A 14,859-nucleotide genomic window follows, 5' to 3' on the forward strand; every position below is an offset into this window, starting at 1 on the left:
ACATTTTTTAATCACATTTTAATTTGAAAATATCTCTTTTCAACAATTCTTGTAAATGTTACAGATTTGAGTACATTTAATCAGTATGTGGCTATAATTCTATAAAAATAATGTATTTGCGTCTAATCTCAATGGTGTGTTTGACTTTTCTTTTTTTAAAACTCTTTTTTAATTCTTCATGATATCTGGATTTTCAATAATTTAACAATCCTTCAGATTTCATAATTACATTTATTTAACAAAACAGTCAGAAATACGGCCAATTCTGCCTTATGTGGACTTTCTTAAAACTTCACAGACAGTATACTCAAATAGCACTTTTGGTGTTAAGTGTTTTACCGTTTTCCAACAGCTAGCTACACCATCACAGCAGACTGCAGGTGAAGCAGCAGGGGAGTCTGGGAAAATCTCCAGGATGGAGTCTCTGATTAAACCGGCGGCTTTCCTCCTCGCACTTTGGTGCTGCTGCTGCAGTAAGTAGCCAGTTACAAAGTACCATAATAATTGAAGTTTATCTAATCATCAGTATTTTTAATATACTTTCTGTTCTAGGTGTATATGTAAGTTTTGTTTTCTATTTCAGGTGCTCAACAACGCGTTGACTACATATCTCCGCATTTAGGCAGCTCCAATGGAGCAACACGACTCACCATTTCCGGATATGGTAAGAGATTTACTCCTCAGATAAAGGTTATCTTTACAGATTTGTTAAGGGTAACATTTAATCCAAAACAATGATGCTTAAATCTTATTATAGCCAAAATGTATCTTTAAGAACTATTGTGAACATAATTTTTTTAATTCAGCTATGATACATTAATATTAGTTAAAAATGATTAAAGACTAATCAAACAGTTACCATATAATGACACTGTTTATCCGAGGAGATGTGACTAAAATTATTAGGTTGAAGTAGTTATAGTAGTTACAGTTGTGGATCATTTGTTTTTAAATTGTGACAAAAGTCAACTCCTGATCTAAGACATGTGGGACTTCAGCCACATTTTCCCCTGTTTTCATGATGCTAAATGTTACCTTTGTATACATATCTTTCCCCAGGTTTTGCCCAGGAGAAACAGTTCCAACTAAATCCAACAGATGACACATTTGGCAACCGTGTGACCCTGGTGTCAGATACCCTGTCAGTCCCCTGTGATGTGGAGAGAGACTCAACACATGGCAACCAGATCATGTGTTACACCAGGTAGCCTGCGGGTCAAGTGGACTCTTAATTAAATATACAATTTTTTTTAAGTCACTTTATGTGTATATCTATCTAAAATGATTAATTTGTCCATCACAGAGCCATGCCAACGGGTCAGTATGTTGTTCGTGTCAGTGTGGACGGTGTTCCCATTCCTGACAGCAATTTGTGCAGAGGGTGGTACAAACCATACCAGTGCAGCTTCTATGTAAGTTTGCAGCTAAGCAACACAAATTTGGCTTAATTTACAAGTTAATGGATCCTGCAGTCAAGCTTGGATGGGTTTCTAACAGTCTTTTTCCATTTTCAATATAACTTTTTTTCAGCCTGTCTGGTATCGCACGCCTACTATCTACTCTCTGAGTCCAGTCAGTGGTCCCCCAGGTACAGTTCTTTATTTCTATAGCATGCACTTAATTTACAGAGTCCAGTTTGAACTTTATATTAAACCCACTTCAAAATCACTGCAGGCACCTTGGTGACACTGCGAGGACTTATCTTCTCTGATGTGTATGGAAGCAACACTGCCACAAGCTCCAATGGCCTCAACGTCAGATTTCTGAGGTATTAAAATAAAATAAAACAGATATACTTTAAATATTCACATTACTGTAAAGCATTTTGTCCCACCCAAGCATAGATATTTTTAGATGAGGGACATTTCTAACAGCTGTATGATGATATCCTGTCAATATCCTATAAAAGAAGACAGACTGATCCACTGATAAAGGCTAAAGAAACTAGTCTGACATTCTTTAAAGATATTTGTTTGCATTGAAAACAGTTGAAATGATCTCAACCCACTGAGATTTAGTCACTTACTTTATGAAAATGTAAGACTAAGAGTTACAGAATAAGTATATTTGCTTGCTTGTTAACTACCAATTTCATGTAAATGTACTTTTAAATGTAAGCTAAAAAATGTAATAAATTAATGAATATGATCTTGTTTATTGCAGAGCCTACATGGGAGGGATGCCATGCGAGCTGCTTAAACCACAGTCAGATGAACTGTAAGTGGTTTGTCTAGATGTAGATTGCATTTAGAAATGAAATCACAGTAAAAACATGGAAAAATGCAATTTAATAAACATCTTTAAGTTAAGATGTCTCACAGCAACTTCAGCTGCACAGAAATATTTTGTGTGATAAAGTTATGTTCAATAAAACTGATATAATACTAGGAAAAAATTGAATTACAGTATTAAAAGTTTTTCAAATATTTTCTAAAGATATGGCCTACGACTGGACTCTGAAACTTCTCAGTGGGGATACATGAGCTGCAAAATGACGGGGACGTATGTTGGTAAGCTGGGTTTGTTCACAATTACAGCTGCTCTTTGATAAAATTATCATTTTAAAACTTTACAAACTGTCCTTTAATAATTGTATTTTATTTCCAACAGGGCATCACAACTTGAGTTACATTCTTGATAGCGACTATGGAAGGTGAAGCATTATTAAAACATTTGACTTCATGCTAACTCCAATTTCTGCATTTCTTTACATACATGCACCTATGGTATTAGAAAGATTTCTAACCACAGGGTTTATTTAACCTTCCAAAGTGCAGCTAGATAAACTGAAGAGTGCATAGATATTAGGCTCCTGAAGAGTTTGACTTCTCTGTGATAAATTGTTTCACTCAACAACAATGTTATTGTATGAACAACTGTAACAATAATAATTACATTTCTTTAAATTATTCAGGAGTTTTTCAGAAAAGAAACTGTACAGGGTTTCAGCTTTGGGCAAGCTCTCCATGTTTCAGTCCTTTGCAGGTATGTTAGACAGAAAGCAATGTATTCACAATAAAGTACTTTCTTTGTAGTATTTATTCCTATTACAGTAAAATGTTTGTTATGTCTCTTGTTCAGAAGTGACAGGAGTCTCCCCATCCATGGGCAGTGTCCTTGGTGGAACCCTGTTGACCATCTACGGCCGCTTCTTTGAACAAACTGATCGCCCAGCACGTGTTCTCGTTGGAGGTAATCAGATTGGAAACTCACCAGCTGTAATCAGTTTATAATACCATGACAACTTTTCTAATATTGTTTCCACACAGTACAAAATGTTCTCCCCAAAACAAAACCCGACACATTGTTGGGGCCTCAAGTCGTGCGATGGTGATAATCCTTTTTAAGACAAACAGACCATGCACATATTTTGAGACACAAAAGAAAAGCATAGAGTTGTCACACGGCAGAGGAAAGAATCTCCTGAAAGCTTAGAGACACAACAGACCATGACAGACGAGCTGTCTTTCAAAAGACGTCATGAGTCATTTAACATGTTGGGTTACAGTATGTGTTTGACAGCAAAGTTAATTACTTTTCTTCTTGAATTCCTGTTCTTTGATACAATAATCATCAAAATGAATTCACTATTCTTCCACATTTTCACATTGTAAACATGATGAACTTTGATAATTTCAAGGGCTTAATGTGCAGGACACCATAAATTAATATAAACCAAACGCAGAATGCAGAGCATACATTATCAAATGACAATATACCTATTTAAATAATTTACCTCATCAGATTTTTCAGACCGTGATGTCCACAATACTGACTAGATAATCAAAGTACTAATCAGATCATTCATGTTAACGCAGAACAACACTGAAAAGGGCATGCTGCAGCTCCTTGGGATAACTTGTCTTAGTCCATCGTGCCTTTGCTTCCATGCTTTAAAGTCAGACAACTTAAAAAACATCCAAGTAAAACAATTTAGGCATTTCATCCAAATTTCATATCATGCACAACACAGAAGAAGCCAGCGTTGAGCTATCATTTTCTTGGTTGTGGTTGAGTCGGCTAGCCAAATTTTGTTCTGTCTCCCAAGCAGGTGTAATTTAGAGTCGTCATTAAGTAACAAAACAATCAGGTCAGTAGGAATTCGACATCCTATCACATCAGATATTATTGATGTTGTTTTATTCCAAAACTGCACCTGTTCACACTCCCAGACCATGTGTAGGAAAGTTCCAGTTTGTTCAGGTAGACAGAACGTGCAATAGGGAGTAGGAATGACTTTAGAGATCTATCTCTTCTGAGGTGTCCAATATGTCCTATGACATAATTATGTTGAAGTGGATCTGCTGGTGATTTGGGTTCTTGGAACAGTGGGAAATGTTGTCCCAAACTGTCTCCCAATGTCTTTACTGTTGGGAGTTCTCCTACGGATACTTGCATCAGTTTATCATAAATCTTGGACACTAATCCTCTCACAGGAGAATCAACAAGCCATTTAATTGGGTGCGCCTCAAGACTGTTCCTGAATATTTGTTTTTCTCAACATCAATGAAGTATGATAGAAGAAGTGTAACAGCAACCAAAGGAGGAAAAAACATATAGTATAGTATAAGTATACACAATATGCATTATGAGCATCTACCAGTGGTTCCCAATCTTTTTGATCCTTTTAAAGTAAAGCAGTATCCACTTGTAAACTCTTGTTACTGGTTGCGTACTGTATGTCGACTGGTTGTGACCAAAGAAAGATTTATTTCTTTATTTTATTTTTCGAGGCCCGGAAAGGTAAAAATTCTAAAATAATTCACTAGAAAATAGGGGGAAATTATTTTGTGTTGCAAAATTATTTTCTATTCTGGTTCCTGTCATGTCAATCATCTTCTGACCCCCAGTTTGGAAACCACTGATGCACCATTCGCAAAATTAAGCACTGAAAAACATAACTATAACTATACTAACTGTAACGTGTAACTATAAAGTGTATCATGAAACAAAATACCAGAAATAAAGTGATGAAATTGCAATAACTGGTGGTAATGGAACAATGCAACCAAGGTACATTAACATGCTTTTATCTTCAGTTCATTGTAAAGAAATATACCACTCTTAAATCTAATTTCAGTTTTTTCCACACATACAAAGTTTCAGCCGTGTTTCAGCTGACAATTAGTACATTTTCATTTTGCGGTTAACTATTCCCTTCAGTGAAGCCTGTGCTATGTGTTTTTGTGAGCTGCTTACAATCACTGATTTTTCTTCAGGCCTGCCTTGTGAAATCCAGAGTGTATCGGATGACAGAATTACTTGCAGAACCACCAAACACGAGATGAACAACAAACTGACAGTCTACCCAGGTGAGGACACACCTACTCTTCTTCTTTTTCTGTCCTTTTGTCTTTTAATGTGATGAGACCAACCCTTGTATTATTTCTGTGCTGTGTCATTATCTGAACAAAGCATTAACGGAATAATTTAAAGCATCTGTCCGGCTCGTCAACAGTTGTCTTGAAGATGACGATCTCATGCCATCACTTGTCGCTTGTCACAGTCACCAAAACACACTTTGAAGTGCTGTGTACTGTAACAAGATGTTATCTGACTGTGAGAAAGGCACATATTTTTGATCATACATCATACATAAAAACTCTCATAGAGCTGATGGCAACAGCAGATACAGGCACCAGTTTTTACAACACGATTAATGTGCAACAAAAACAAGATCAACTTTAAAAGCCATCTTAGCTGTTTGAGATCAAAAAGTAAAAGCATAAATGCGAGTAGAGTAAGAAGAGAACGTTTCGGAAAAGCTCTCTCTCCTGAGTGCCCTGTAGGATTCAAAGGTATTTATTTGAAGTATGCATCATGCAAAAGAGGTACAAGCTTATGTTAATCTTGGAGTCTGCAAACAATGTTTAATTGCAAAAGAAGCAAAAGGTACTTCGATTATATGGATATATGTAACATTAATTCCTTGTGTGGTTACTTATACTGTCTAAGAGTTACACAGTTTGTCACCCATCTGTTGAATAACAGGAATTTCTGATTAAAGATGCAACTAACAATTCGTTTTGCATGTGATTACTCTGCTCTGATTATATTCTCGATTGATTCACGAATAGCTTCTTGTATAAAATGTCAGAAAATAGTGACAAAATGGCCATTATAATTTATCAGAGAACCCTGTCTTTTAAAAGTTGCATTTTGTCCAACCAACAGTTCAAAACCCAAAGATATTCAGTTTACTATCATTAATTCAAAGAAAAGCAGCAAATTCTCACATTTCAGCAGCTGAAATCCATGAATGTTTAGCGTTTTTACTTAAAAAATGACTAATCTCTGAAAATAGATTATCAAACAGTTGCCGTTTAATTTTCTGTTGGATTAATCAACTAATCTTTTTCATTTTGTCACATGCACATTTTGTAAATCCAGGTGGAAGAGGCTTAAAGATGGAGGTGTGGAATGAGACAAGACCAAAATACGTGACGGACATTTGGAGCTACAATAAGAACACAACTGGATACTGGACACAGTGGATCGACTCCATGCCCCACATCTTTGCTTTGGAAATTGATTATTTCAGCTCACGATCCAGTGGCTTCCTTGTTCCTCCAGCCAGTGCCAACTACACAATATACCTCAACTGTGATGACCGATGTGAGCTCTACCTCAGCAACTCCAGTCGCCCAGAAGACAAGGTATGAACAGGGTTTAGTTCAAAATTAATCACACCTGTTATCATCTGAGTTATTGAAAAGAAAGCATGCTATCCATTTGAAACTATCAAAGATACCTAGGAAATATAGATGTATTATTTTTCTTATATCTTTTCTGCTTTTTTTTTATTTCCACAACCTCCACTTCAGGTTAAAGTTGCATACCAGACAAGTTTTGTCACAGATTTCATGCAAAGGGAATCACAAAAGTCTAAGGTATTGGCTCTGGAGCAAGGAAAACCGTAAGTACATGACTCTGATGGCTCTTGAAAACTACTAATCATTAATTAAAACACACCATATTCATCTTAGCTGTAAACTTACAGTTTCTCTTGAAAATAATTTAAAAACTATTTTTCCTGTAGCTACTACATTGAAATTCTTCATCAGGAATATGCCGGTGCAGCTAGTGTCAACCTCGCCATTTACCAAGAGGACAGTTCCTTTACAGAAGACCAGACAGACGATGCTGTCAATGAGGTTCAGGATATTGAGGTTAAATATGACGTGTTCGATGAGGAACAGGTATGTAGTTGCAAACCTTTAGTTTTATTTTGTGAAACACAGCGCAGCCCAGATTATCTGCTCACCTCCCCTTAAAAGAATTTTCTTTCTGAGTTAGATGAGAAAATCGACACCACTTCTCTTATCTGTTCGCTCAATATGAAGCTACAGCCAGAAGACTGTTAGCTTAGCTTAGCTTAAAGACTGGAATGGGGGAAAGCTAGCTGGGTCTATCCAAGAAAGTCACTGCTCCTGGTCAGGAAATAGTGCAACACATAACTTGTTAATAAGTGAGCTGGTGGTACTGTACGTGTAGCATTTTAACAGAGCTAGCTAGCTGTTTCTCCTTGTTTCCAGGCTTTATGCTAAGCTAACGCTGTCTCCTAGCTCCAGCCTCATATTAAACATGATATTAAAGTGATATCAATATTCTTATTTCCCAAAATGTTGAGCTAAACAAAACACATTGTATTTTAAACCTCTCTAGTTTCCTTTTGTCATTATTACTAAGTAGTACAGTACACCGAAATGAATTTGTATGCCCTTTAAAATCCACCTTAAACATTTCTGTTAAAAGCAACTAATGACAATTTAGCGTTAACTGGTTTCTGTCAGTGCTCTAATAAGTCCATCCTTTTTCGGGTTATTTCGAGCTTTCCAGTTCTATTTTTCGGAGGCAGAGATACCATTGTCTGTAGTCACAGCAATACAACCAGACTTTACTGCATTTTAAGCAAAGGATGCAGCTCCCTGACAGGAAAAGTTTGTGTTTTCTGGCTGTTACAATGCTAGCATTATTGCCTGAACTATTGTTCTCCTCATGGGTGTTTAAAAGTCATTTTGGAGAATGTAGGAAATCACAAAATGAGATAAAAGTAAATGTAGCAGTTAAAGGGAAGGGGTACAACAAAACTGTCAATTATCTTCCTCTTCTGAAGGAATTCTTTTTCTGCATGGGAGTTCAGTGTCCACCTCTTTTTCACTTTTGTACCTCACCTTTGCGTATTATCACTGTTACCCAGGTGGTAACCTTTGGGTCCTGGCCCAGAAATGTTGCTGCAGTTAAAGAGGTCCAAAAGGTTACCGTCAGCAGCAGCTGTGACAGCCATCTTTGTGGGAGCACCTTCTTCAGCCTCGGCTATGAAGATGCAATGACAGGTAATTTGTTTTACAATGCATTCATTAGAATGAAAATAATGTGTTGCATTTCTATCTTGCATATTGATTGCCTTAAAATATCACAACTGCATACGTTTATCATTATAGCCACCAAAGAAACCCTAAACTTGTTGCTTTAATCTAATGAAACCACAGGACAACATATACCAGTCATTATGTTTGTTTATAAGCTTTGTCTTTCTCTTTTTTTAGGACCAATTCCAGTCAGCGCCTCAGCAGCTATAGTGGAAGCATCCTTAAACAGCCTTTGGTCCATCAAACCCGATAAAGTCCAAGTCACCAAACAGGTCGATAGCCAAGAATCTCAATACACCGTCACATTCGATTCTGACAGAGGTATGAAGAGACAGACAAGTAGCTAGTGGTTGTTACACTTCATTCACATGCATTTATGTAACTGACCATTATACTATATGGTATCTGCGTACCTCATTGTATTTGTAGTTTTAGCAGCCAAAGTGCAATAAATAAATAAATTGATCATCTGAATTTTTCCTTGACTTGCAGGGGATTTCAAACCTCTTCACTGGGAGGTTTTTGGCTCCGACACTAACATCACTGTTGCTGAGGTTACAAAGGGGAGAAGCAGCATGAAGACCTTCACTCTGCTCTGGGGGGGAATCCCTACAAAGCCCATCACCTTCAACGCAACTGAGTCTGAGGTCGGTTGTGTTTCTCTTGGTGCGCAGATTCAGCATCTACAAGCCAAATTCTGTGATTCAGTGTAAATGGGACAAATCTTGAGATAATAACTTAAAAATATCTAATTTCATTTCTCATTTTGGACTGAAGTTATTGCAGATGTCACAGCCTTTACTGTGTAATAACCTAATACTTGAGGAAGCAGCAATACTAAAATCCAGCTTGTGTGATTGTGAACAGATACAGTCGGCTCTGGTGGACATGATGAAACCTAAGTGTCCTGATGAGATCCTGACCACTGAAGGGACTAATGTGAAGTACTTCAAAGACTTTGAAAATGACAACTCTCAGGTCAGTAAGAACAAAAAACGGACATATTTTGTCCTGACTGTTGTCTGTAATCGTAAAAGTTAGCGAGACAACAAACAAATATGGAGACATGCATGCGTATGTTGAGTTCATACATTGAAATACTAACATATAAAAGCATTTCCTGTGTCCATGCTTTTCAAAACTGACTTACTTAATGGATACCTTTTTACTAATTTTACATCTTTTAATTAGCTCACAGATCATAAATCCTTGGAGATCATCTGATTGTGGATTCTCACAGTTTTCTGATTTCTTGCACTCACCAGTTCAATAGTGCTGAGGAAGGGACTCCAGTGAAAAACGCTTTCTGTGGCCTGTGGTCGCTGAAGAACGCAGAAGTTCTTTTCAAGGACAGTTACACCAAAGAGTCTGGTGTGAGCTACGGACCAGTTTCTTTGGACAAGTTTCCCACGGTAAAACACACAACTGCTTTATTTATTGTTCATTTTGTAGAGCTGGTTAGAATTTATACCGTAATAAATGCAACCAAGAAAGTAGTTGATAAATGTACTAAAACATGCTGGTAATTTAATTGTTGCTCATACTGTCTCTAAAAGAGAACTCAACTGTCACTTGCTCTTCATGTTTTCCATTCCTTTTCCTGCAGCTTTGCTTTGCATACAAGGGAATGTTGAAGGATGAAGTTGGAATGAAGTTCACTTACCGCGACAGCCAAGGCAAAACCCAGACACAGACGGCAAACATCAACACACTCTTCACCAAGGGCCAAAGGTCAGTAAATACCTCAAAGTCCTTTTAATTTGTGGCCGGGTTGCTCAGTGGGTACAGCAGGCGCACATATATGGAGGTGTATACCTCAACGCAGAAGGTCCAGGCTTCGAGTCTGACCTGAGACGATTTCCTGCATGTCATCCCCCTCTCTTTCCCCTTTCATATCTTGCTGTTCTTTCCATTAAAGGCTGAAATGCCCTGAAAAAATATTAAAAAAAATAATTAAAAAAAAGTCCTTTTAATCTGTCAAATATATGCAAATGTTTCAGCAAAGTTGCTGCTTATAAAGGTGATTATTTATTGACAGGTGGAGTTACAAATGCATGGATCTGCAGAGTTCCCTGCAGACAAAATACATAGGAAACAGTTACAGTCTGCAGGAGTTTTACCTCTACAAAGACGTCTCTGGTGCAGATTTCTATGTGGATGCTGTTTACATCGGAAAGACACCCACCACAGATGACGAAAATGGTAAAGAGCTTGATAGTAGTTTTAATTTTGGGTTGCCATTATTTAATGTCAAACCCAACTGTTGTTCAGAAGTGGAATCAGACTATATTCTAATATTTTTCCGCATATTTCTTTGAACGATTCAGCATTGTAGAGCATTGCATTCAATTTCATGTAACAGTAGGACTGTGCAGATGCTGCTCACTAATACTGAGACTTAGATGGTCAGCAGCTTATTTTATTCCTCTGCATTGTTTTATTACAGCTGTTCCCCAGAAGAGAAGGCCTCCACCCTTTGAAAGCTCTGGTCGTTCCTTCGAGGTGATCGCTGTTAGCAAAGCCACATCAACTGCTTCACAGATCAGCTACACGATCAAAGCCACACCACTTGAATGTGCCTTTGATTTCCCACTGATAGGAGTTGGCTTCTTGGAGGTAACTGATTAATCGAATTTATGTACATAAACAATGTCATATTGATATATATCCTTCTTTTGGGCAGCAGTGTAGACTGCAGAAGAACACAGATTTACTGTCTTTATAGTTTAGGTTCATTTTCATTTTTAGAGCCAGAAAACCCCAAATTGGGCAAAGGTGTGGAGCTTTGGGTGAAGCTGAAGTGAAGTAAGAAAGGAGCAACCACCAGACACAGTTAATCAGACACTCCCCAAAACACAAACACCCCCTTGAGCATTAATAGTTTCCTAATGGGACAACATTTTTCCAAAAAGTCACTAGCACAAGTATTACATTTTTTCTTTAGCTGTTAAGATCGTAACGAGTGTTGAGTTATGTAAATGAGATAAGATGGGGCTTTCCCATTTACTTCAGTACAGTCAGTCTTCTGCCCGGCTTTTGTTTTTTGGGAAAAAAAATCCACACAAAGGAAAGGTTGCGTTCCAGAAATCAAGTCGAGTCTTTCTGCTAGAATGCAATTGTACTAAACTATGAGCCAATGTGCTGTTAAAATAAAATAAACAAAAAGGCAATACAAGCATGTTCTTAATTTTAAGATCTATCCCAATAACAACATAAAGACAAGGACTTTCCACAAGGAAAACTGGGTGTGAGATTTAAGTGAACAGCTCCAATAGTGGGACTCATAAAATAATAAATAAAGAGAGGAAATGTATTGTAGCCCACAGCCATGTGATATAACCTACAGTACAGAGAGGCGCCACAATGATCATTTATGTGTCTCATGCCTCGTCATGCTGTACAGTCATCATTTGCCTAACAGATTGCAGCGGAAGCACTGACCGACTGCTGTATAAGGATTTGCACGAAAAGTGTGACTGCACGGTGTAGTGTCTGTTCAACTAAATCAACAGTTAATCTGACATTAATCCATCATTACCTCATTCTGCAGTATCTGTTATGATTTTAAAAACCTTTTGCCTCTACAGTTTGGCTTTTTATGTAGATGCCACTGTCTCAAAAATGTAAATTCAAAAATGTATCCAAAAACAGGATTATAGCAGGGACCTTTGCTGTATACACATACAAAAAACTCAACAAGAAAATAAAACTGCTTAAAAAACAAACAAGTACTACCAGTGACACCAGATCATTCAAGACTGCATGGCTGATCCCTCTTTAAAAGCAGTTTCAACCTGATCTTATTCATGATCCATCTTGAGTTAGAAGTTCCAAATATTGATCACAGAGAAAGATGTCTGTCCAATTACACCAAGGATATCATTTTGGAAAAAATGCTTGTTTCAGTCTTATAGTACGGTAATGTTAAAAGCAGCACATCCTAATTAGGATTGTGACAAGATGCTTGAGGATTAGAACAATTATCTTAATCCTGTTTTTTCCCACTTGTATATTTCATAGATGTCTAACAGCAGCGAGGACATGGCTGAGTACAGAGAAGGAGCAGCCACCGTCAGCATCACTCGCCCTCACAGGGCCACCCCTCCTCTGAACGGCACCTTTGATGTGGGGATTTATGGAGGCCGAGCTGAAGGTAGATCAGATGGGAATGTGTAGTATTTGCATTGTAACAACTCTCACTGTCCTGTCTGAATGCACGTTGTTCCACAGATAGGATCACCCGAAAGGTTGTGACCTAAGTTGGACCACTGACTTTTAAGCTACCTGTATGCAGTAATGAGAGACCAACGTTAACACAAAGTGAATAGTATGCAGGACATGTTTGGCCAGTTACCAAGGCTCCTTGATTCACACACAATCTCTCCTCCTGTCAGCTACTGTACTGTGGAAACGTACACAAAACAAAGAAAGAGAGAGCCGGAGCAATGACTCAGGAAATGTTGGCTCTATAAAGCGATATCTGAGAAATGAAACACAGTAACCACATCATGCCTACAGCATAAAATACATCCATGAAGTTTTAGCTTCAGTGATTCCTTTACCACCGTCTTTCTTTCCCACCTAAATGTAAACAAGTTGCTTTGAATGTTGCATAATTTTCTGCTCATGAACTACTGCTCCCAATGTAATAATATCCCCTTAGTTATTGTAGTTCTTCTTTGTGATACTGGTCAAAAAACATACTGACATCTCGTAGTTTTGCAGTCCGTACATAGTTCAGATACGTTGCAAAGTGATAGTTGTTGTTGATATAATTAACACTTAAGCCCGACATATATCACTCCACATGTCTGCATGCAGCACTAAATTTCTACATACATGCATGCAATACTGCTTATGTGACAGTTGCTTTTGCAGGGATGTGTCTTCACACAACCAATGCTTGTTCTCAGGTCTGCCAGTGGACATCAGTGAGGAGGATCTGAAGTACGCTCTGGAGGGAATCGCAGGGATGGGTCAGGTCAGCGTTACATGGCAGGGAAGCTGCAGACACCCCAAGTGGACGGTTAAGTGGCTCACCAAACCTGGAGACCAGCCTCTGATCCAGGTCAGACTCCTATTTCATCATTATTTTATTGATGTGTTTTTGTTAACATTGGTGCATTGCCCAAAACACTTTGTTACTAAAAAAGTATTTTCATTATTGTATGTGCAGTAGTAGCTGAAGCAGCAGTCTTAGTAACAATATGCCATAAATATTCATCCCATATGTGTGTTTAATATATGTTCTTGAGTCTTTCTATCTACCAAACTTTAGTCTTAAATCCATTCTAATATGAGCCAGATATGGCTAATGTTCCCTTGAAAAGCTTGATATCATTTCAAAATGTTATGATCTTGACAATGTCTGTTATTGGCAGCTGATTGGTGCTGCATAGCACTGTTTACTTTTTGTGTCTCTAATTTTACCTTATTTAATTTATAGCTACATATATGTATTTTAAATTACTCTGCTATAGCTTCTTGATCTCTGTTGTCACATCTGTTTCACTTCTGTTGATATTTGTATAAGTAAATAATAAAACTAGTAGCATGAGTAACAGCAGTATACTGTAGCTATAGAAGCAGCACTAATAGTATCAGTTGTAGTAATACAGTTAATATGGTGTTGCTAGTAGATTTATCAGCAGTATTCACTTGTACTGAATGTCTGATTGTGATGTATTCCCATTACAGGTTGACGGCTCGTCGGTTGTTGGGAAAAATGCAGTTGTTTCAACAAATGAGAAGAAAAAGGGAGGATTGTTGAGGCGCAGCATGACAGGAGATTTCTTTCGTGTCTGGGAAACCAAACCACAGGTACAACCATGACTCAAAAAGCCTCCAGCACATTTGGTTTCAGATTTCAGCATTATCTGTCTGTCAAATGTCTGCTTTGGCCACTGGTGATTACTTGGTGTGTTTGCTTATTATAATCTTGTAGAGCAAGTCCTAATTTTGTCTGTAGTTTTGCATAATGCAGATGTATTTGTTTATTTCGTGCCTCCAGGCAGGACTGTATTAAAATGACTGACAGCTACCGCCCCCTATTATCCTATTGTTATGACTTTTGTAACAGTAATTTTACATGTTAGTGGTTGTTCCTACACATTGTGTCATTTTGATGTTGTAGAACTTTTTCCTAAACTCAACATTTTTAATGAGGAGTTTTGCTGTTTGCTCATGCTGTTTGCAGGTGGAGGTTTACATCAACGGCATTCCCTCAAAGTGTTCTGGTGACTGTGGGTTCGAATGGTCTGAAGACAAGACTCCAATTGTGACTGGAATCAGCCCATCGCAAGGTTTAATATTATTTGATTACTTAACATAAAGCCTTAATGGCTATTGGTTGATTTTTAATGGCCAATATAAACGACCAATTTCCATTCTTCTAAATCAAAACAAAAAGTTGGGGGATGATTAAAAGGTTTAGTGAATTGTCAGCTTTTGTAGAAAAAAACATTAAAATTTCAGGCTTCATACAGTA

General features: G+C 37.6%; 1 protein-coding gene across 1 annotated transcript in view; it reads left to right on the forward strand.

Moving 5' to 3' along the window:
- The first annotated feature begins 352 nt into the window (after positions 1-352).
- pkhd1l1.1 (PKHD1 like 1, tandem duplicate 1) overlaps positions 353-14,859 on the forward strand; it is a 48,958-nt gene continuing 34,451 nt past the window's right edge. The window contains exons 1-27 of the mRNA XM_031295688.2: positions 353-473; positions 584-664; positions 1,060-1,204; positions 1,304-1,412; positions 1,531-1,588; positions 1,675-1,768; positions 2,164-2,217; positions 2,437-2,510; positions 2,611-2,653; positions 2,915-2,985; positions 3,082-3,192; positions 5,220-5,312; positions 6,391-6,656; positions 6,825-6,916; positions 7,040-7,199; positions 8,201-8,336; positions 8,550-8,693; positions 8,865-9,019; positions 9,240-9,350; positions 9,638-9,784; positions 9,979-10,103; positions 10,411-10,574; positions 10,819-10,988; positions 12,393-12,525; positions 13,286-13,440; positions 14,070-14,192; positions 14,569-14,674. Coding sequence (XP_031151548.1) covers positions 416-473; positions 584-664; positions 1,060-1,204; positions 1,304-1,412; positions 1,531-1,588; positions 1,675-1,768; positions 2,164-2,217; positions 2,437-2,510; positions 2,611-2,653; positions 2,915-2,985; positions 3,082-3,192; positions 5,220-5,312; positions 6,391-6,656; positions 6,825-6,916; positions 7,040-7,199; positions 8,201-8,336; positions 8,550-8,693; positions 8,865-9,019; positions 9,240-9,350; positions 9,638-9,784; positions 9,979-10,103; positions 10,411-10,574; positions 10,819-10,988; positions 12,393-12,525; positions 13,286-13,440; positions 14,070-14,192; positions 14,569-14,674 — 3,178 coding nt within the window. The 5' untranslated portion in view covers positions 353-415. The remainder of the gene's footprint in view (positions 474-583; positions 665-1,059; positions 1,205-1,303; positions 1,413-1,530; positions 1,589-1,674; positions 1,769-2,163; positions 2,218-2,436; positions 2,511-2,610; positions 2,654-2,914; positions 2,986-3,081; positions 3,193-5,219; positions 5,313-6,390; positions 6,657-6,824; positions 6,917-7,039; positions 7,200-8,200; positions 8,337-8,549; positions 8,694-8,864; positions 9,020-9,239; positions 9,351-9,637; positions 9,785-9,978; positions 10,104-10,410; positions 10,575-10,818; positions 10,989-12,392; positions 12,526-13,285; positions 13,441-14,069; positions 14,193-14,568; positions 14,675-14,859) is intronic.

This window comes from Sander lucioperca, chromosome 14 (assembly GCF_008315115.2).
Source record: "Sander lucioperca isolate FBNREF2018 chromosome 14, SLUC_FBN_1.2, whole genome shotgun sequence".
In the NCBI taxonomy this organism is placed as follows: Eukaryota; Metazoa; Chordata; class Actinopteri; order Perciformes; family Percidae; genus Sander; species Sander lucioperca.